The sequence below is a fragment of the Acanthisitta chloris genome, unplaced genomic scaffold (assembly GCF_000695815.1).
Source record: "Acanthisitta chloris isolate BGI_N310 unplaced genomic scaffold, ASM69581v1 scaffold919, whole genome shotgun sequence".
Lineage (NCBI taxonomy): Eukaryota > Metazoa > Chordata > Aves > Passeriformes > Acanthisittidae > Acanthisitta > Acanthisitta chloris.
In genome coordinates, this window is record NW_008690588.1 from 65,686 (window position 1) to 71,962 (window position 6,277).

General features: G+C 42.9%; 1 protein-coding gene across 1 annotated transcript in view; it reads right to left on the bottom strand.

Annotated features, from left to right (window-relative positions):
- The window catches only part of SEC31B (SEC31 homolog B (S. cerevisiae)), a 29,564-nt gene extending 25,170 nt beyond the window's left edge, over positions 1–4,394 (bottom strand). Inside the window, exons 1-3 of the mRNA XM_009081851.1 lie at positions 4,305–4,394; positions 1,637–1,760; positions 673–868 (exon numbers count right to left, since the gene is read on the bottom strand). Of these exons, the coding sequence (XP_009080099.1) occupies positions 673–868; positions 1,637–1,760; positions 4,305–4,383 (399 nt within the window). The 5' untranslated portion in view covers positions 4,384–4,394. The remainder of the gene's footprint in view (positions 1–672; positions 869–1,636; positions 1,761–4,304) is intronic.
- Positions 4,395–6,277: the final 1,883 nt, after the last annotated feature.

A 6,277-nucleotide genomic window follows, 5' to 3' on the forward strand; every position in this document is an offset into this window, starting at 1 on the left:
ACCTCAGAGTTTTCCAGAGTCAGATGAGAGCCACATTTCACAGCCACTGATAAGCTGAAAGATACTAACTGGATTATAAACCAAGCACCTCTCTGGCCTCTGTGCCTTCAGCTTTGCCATGGTACAGACCCATTAAATATTTGTCTATATTGTGCAGGTGGCTGCTGTTACTCATGATGAAATTGCCACTGTCTCTGTCCAGCTGAGCCTTGGCACCAAAGACATTTCTTCCGAGAAGATTCAAGTTTTCCACAATAGTCTGCAGACAACTCTCATTTGACCTTTCTGCTACCATGAGAACCACGTTCTGTTCACTCCTCACTTCCACTGCAGTCCCTTCAAGTGTGATCAGAGTCCCACTGAATTTAGCACCAACTGAACAGATGAAAAAAAAGAGTTCTAATTTCAAATGGACAATGGTTGAACATGTAACAATATTACAAGACATGTTTTTGCAGAGAGATAAGAGACTTGATCAAGGTCAGAAGGGAATTCAGTGGCAAAGCTGTGAACAGAACCCAGGTCTGAGTCTCAAACCAGCTTTGTGCCACAACTACCATGCCTCTTTCAAGTGAAAAATTGTTCCTTCACTTTACAAATCTCTATACACAAAGGAAAAAAATACATGGAGGTTAACTTTTCTTTGGCTCCAAGTACCTTAATGCTACATACCTGAAAAGGATTTAAGTCAAGAGCTCGAACAGGACCTGAATGCTTCTCTGTCTGCCCAAGTACAGAGTCACTCTTTGAAGTCAGGATGCGCTGCACACTGTACATAGTCAGTACACCATTATCCCCTCCACCAACGATCACTCCAGAGGACTCTGCAGACCCATTTCCAAAGTTACCCCAGATCAGCTTATGAAACCTAAAGAAAAGAAGAAAAGCTTGTGTAGGCCACAGTGTTTGGCAGAAATCAAGACACCCTCTGCAATACCAAATCAAACATACCCTTTATGTCTGCATGATAAATAATCTTTCCCTTTTAAAGAGGACTCTTGTATGCAAAGAAACCCAATGTGCTTCCTTCCAAAGACTTTTAAAGCTAACTTGAAAAGGAATAGCTTGTCTCTGGATTTCCTGGTTGTTTTGGTTTAAAACTTCTAGGGCCTCATATGGGATTTGGTGGGTGAAATCCCCTCATCTACACTATATAGAAAACTAGAATAGAGGACTATGTGCCTTTATTTCCAGAGCTGTTATCTGAAAAATATGTTTATCCCATTTAAAATCTGCTGGCTAGAAATCAAGGCTGTGTTTTACAATGGGTGCAAACGCCACCCACACTGATAAGCCTAAGAAATCATCATGTCTTAAAAAGCTGGAAGGTCTCACTCTGCCTCTAGTCTCTTCACTGCAAATTGTTAGCCCCAGCAAATTCACATGATACAGAATGTCTGTCATGACTGACTCACTACCATACAAGTCATTTCAGATTTCTCTGATGGTTCAACTCCTCTACTTTTATACCAAACATGATCTGTGTCAACAAAAGGGTTCAGTTTTTGAAGACAGAGGTCAACTGATTCAAAAGATCACTTTACACTCTGGAAACATTATCTCCTCCTCTCCTTTCTTGTACCAGAAAACCCTTTTCAGTTTGATTGATTGATACATCAGTATGAGCCTCTAGTACCTGTTCAAGGCAGGAAGTGTTCCTTTCTGCTTCATATCCAGGGAGGGATCCCTGAAGTCAACCTCAAATATTTCCAAGGTGGCATTTGTACTGAAGGATGCATCCAGTTGCTGGGCAGATGTTCCTAGCAGAAGTAAAAAGGCAACACAAATGGGCATTTCTGTCAAAAGCACAAGGTAGAAGAAGAGCAAGGCACTGAAAACCTGTTCTTCACAGTCAACACAACCTTGGTGTGGTGCCTGTTCAGAGAGATGACATGCCTGAGCACCTCAGGAAAAGGAACTGACAATTCGGACAAAGACTTTGAAAGAAATTAGAACGTTTTCAAGATATTCTGGGCACCAAGGTCACTGTTGTGCAGATAACTTTCTTGGCAGAGATATAACTCAGGTACCCTTCTCCAAGCAGCCACAGCTTCTGATAGTAAGTTCTTATCTAAATTACAAACACAATCACATAATGAAATCCAGCTACAATTATGATCTCAAATACTTCTGTATACTGCTCCTCCACCATGACCAAATGTCTTAATCAGACCTTCGAAACCCACTCTCCAGCTAAAGTTCTTCAACCTTAACCAACTAAGCATGACTCAATCACGCACAAGATCCACAGCTAGCAGTCACACAATGTCCTTCTCCCTAGCTTAGGGAATAAAAGCTAAAAATTGACTTAACATTGCCTAGTGGGACACTGACAGGCAAACAGTCACCCAGTTCCCCAGTTACCACAGGGATACCTATGAAATGGTATGGAAAGTGCCCAAGGGACTACAGAAAGGAGTACAAATTATGAAATGACTCAGTTTCTGATCTAAACGAGACTGAAGCCAAGGCCTTTGGTTTTGGTTCAACCAAAACTCTGGCTTGTTATAGAAACACAAAATAGACTATCAGCCCCCAAAAATGATAATGTTTTTAAGGCAACAGTTGACCTTTTGCCACTTTCTTCTGAAAAAAATGAAAAATCAAAATATGGCAGTGAGTACAATCCAGGCAGGAAACAGAGCTGACTAGCTGGACAGACAACTGTGGCGGGGTCACCCTGGCTAGATGGCAGGTGCCCACCCACCAAAGCTGCTCTGTCACTCCCCTCTTCAGCTGGACAGGGGAGAGAAAATATAACAAAAGGCTGGTGGGTCAAGATTAGGACAGGGAGAGATGACTCACCTGTTACTGTCATGGGCAAAACAGACTACACCTGGGGAAATTAGTTTAAATACCAATCAAAATCAGAGTAGAATAATGAGAAAATTAAAACTAGATCTTAGAACACCTTTCTCTCTACCCCTCCCTTCTTCCTAAGCTTAACTTTACTCCTGAAGTGTCTATGTCCTCCCTCCCCCAGCAGTGCAGGGGGACAGGGAGTGAGGGTTGCAGTCAGTTCATCATGCATTGTGTCAGCCACTCCTTCCTCCTCAGGGGGAGGACTCCTCACACCCTTGCCCTGCTCCAGCATGGGGCCCCTCCCACTGGGGACAGTTCTCTACAAACTTCTCCAACGTGAATCCTTCCCACAGGCTCCAGTTCTTCACTACTGCTCCAGTGTGGGTCCCTCCATGAAGCACAGACCTTCAGGAACAGTCTCCTCCAGCCTAAGTATCCCATGGGGTCACAACCTGCTCCAGCATGAGCTCCTCTCTCCACGGGGCCACAGGTCCTGCCAGGAGCTTGCTCCAGCATGGGCTTTCCACAGGGCCACCACATCCTTCGGGCATCCACCTGCTACAGCATGGAGTCCTCCATGGATTGCAGGTGGATATCTGTTCCACTATAGACCTCCACAGCCTCACTATGGTCTTGACCACAGGATGCAGCAGAATTTCTGCTCTGGTAGCTGGATCACCTCCTGCCTCTCGTGCATTCTCACCCCTCTCTTTGGCTTCAGTTATGGAGAGCTTTTTCCCCTTTTAAGTGCTCCAGAGGTGCTGCCACTGTCCTGATGGACTCAGCCTTGGCCAGCAGTGGGTCTGCCTTGGAGCCAAATGGCATCAGCTCCATCAGACACAGGGGCAGCTTCTAGCAGCTTTTTACAGAAGTCACCCCTGTAGCCCTCCTGCCACCAAAACCTGGCCACATAAACCCAATAAAACCCAACAAACTTGCCTGCTGCCAGCTCAGTGAACAGGCTGACTTTGCGCCTCAGGAAATAAAATTACCATAACAATAGTGAATAAGTAACAAAATCAACAAAACAAAATGTAAGGTTTTCCAGAGGTATTGAAAATGGAATGTTAACCAAAAGAGGCACCTTTAGGGAGAAGAGGTATTTATTATTTCATTGTCAAAAACCATGAAAATGACTGAAGACAGACAAAATTAAAGGTGAACTTAAATGAACATTACTTGAACTAACCTTTTTTTCCCCAGACATACCAAGTATGTAAACCTTATTTGACTTTTCAATAGCAAGTAGGTGTTGGAGTTCACATAGACTTAATTAGAAATCAGATCAAAACAGCCATGTATTCAACCTTTGAAAAATCACTGGCCTTTAAAATGCCAAAGTTACTTAAAAAAAAAGCTAAAGGCTGTAATGTTTTCTGTATATTGCTTTTAAGTTTTCGAGAGATGATTAAGGTGGAAACTGTCGAACATTAAAACCAATACAACTCTGCATAAAATCTGTGATTTATACTTTTATATGCATAAATTGTGCAGAACTTTACCTGTTGCTAGATAAATGGGGTGGCTGTTTGCTGGACTCCACGCCTGGACAGCTGTTCGCTCGATTTCTTTTAGCTTCATTTTCTAGGCTCTAGAAGAAATTTCACACAGTGGTTAGAATAGACAGATAAAGCTGACATAAAAATAATCACATCAGAAACAAAATATTCCCCTTAGCAAGATACCATAAGAACAAATTGCTCTCGGTAGAGTGAAGTTACTTGCTACTTCCTGAGGTAGTGAACAGTTTTACTGGAATGAAACAGGGTATTTTAGAATTCATTAAAAACACCCCCACTATCCTAGCTGTCTGACCCCACATCTTCCTTCACATACAGCTCTCTTTTTCACATGTTCCAGTTACAAGAGAGTTTCAGAAAAAGGAAGGGGATCTAAACTAAACAACATACTCAAGTCTTCAGTCCAGGCTGGTTTAAATCAGCTGCAGAAATCAATTTAAACAAATGTATTTGCAAAGCACTAGTTGCTCTCTCTGAACAATCTGATGTCAGTATATACATAAGCAAAAAGGGAGCAGAAGGAGTCTCGGGGCAGGCTAAATTCCAAGCAGAAAAGTGACGTGGCCACAGAAAACAAAGTGCAATGCCATCATGTGCCAATTCAGTTAATGTACTTTGTTCTTGCTCACCTGAAAAGCAAAAGTAAAAAATCATTTGACTTTCTCTTTGAGTTTGCAAATGGTAGAAGGTGAGAAGAAGCAATTCAAAAGTAACTACTGGATTTCAATCTCAGCACTGACAACACTTCTTTATTTACTTTGGATAGATCAACCAACACCTGTAAAACACGAATAAAACTTCCCCAAATCACTGGAAAGAGACTGGGCAATAATGCAGCAGGGTAATTGAAAGTCAAACATCAACAGCAGGCAGCCAGGAGGCTGCAAAACTGAACATAAATATGAATTACTGTCGAGCAGAAAGCACCCACCACCTCTCCACCCTGATCACATACAGGCTTCCTAGGCAGGACAACATCATATATGATGTGTGGACACAGCATTCACAGGCTAGTGGGATCTCTCTCATGAGCAGCTCCCAAACCTTTTGAGCTTGGCTGCATTGCAGTCTTTTAGAACTGACTAAACACAGCTGGTAACTCTGCACTCAGATGGTATAATGCTGAAAAAAGTAAAACTGTCAGCAGGCAGCACAGCACACTCTCTGTATCTTGTCAGCCTGCTGTGATTAACCTCTCCTGGTGACTTGACAGTGTGTACACCATGGTTGGCACCACATAGCCCTCTGTTCAAATGCAGGGACACAAGTCTCAGTGCTTCAGAGTTTGGCTTTACTCAGGTCAGAGTACAGGTGTTTATTCATAACCAAGTTCAATAAAGTACCTCGCTGTGGCCAGCTCACCGTCTGGCCAAACCATCAAAAAAAACCCCAACCCAACCCAAAAAAAAAAATAATTTGAAGCAATCTTCCATCATCTTGTAGTTTATTTGAAACTATGGCCTCCTGAGGTTCACACAAGGGGAAACCTGGTCAACATTACTTCTTGTGCTTGGACCTCCTGGCTGATAACTCTACACCCTTTTTAAGGTTTTCTTTCCACCACCAGTCAGAAGATAAGGACATCCTCTCTCCCCCATGGGCTGTCAGGATATGTTTGACTAGAATCTATTTGATGCTTTCCAGCACTAGTCTGCAGCAGTATCTCCCAGAGCCTACTGCTATCCTCACATTAACCTTATCCCAACTTAGCTGAATCCCAAAGGAATCTGAACAGAACTCTTGTACAATTAAACAAGTGCAACTATTTCTTCATGTTCCCTAGGAACAGAAGTGGAAAGGTCATCTCCTCATCACCATAACAGATCTCTCAAGCTTACTTCCAGCTCATGCTTTGTGGGGTACTTGTTAGGGCTCCACTGCATTATCTGCTGAGAAGTTCCAGCACCTACTCATGTGTGTCACATATTACTGCAGGAACACTGTCCAAGGCCTCC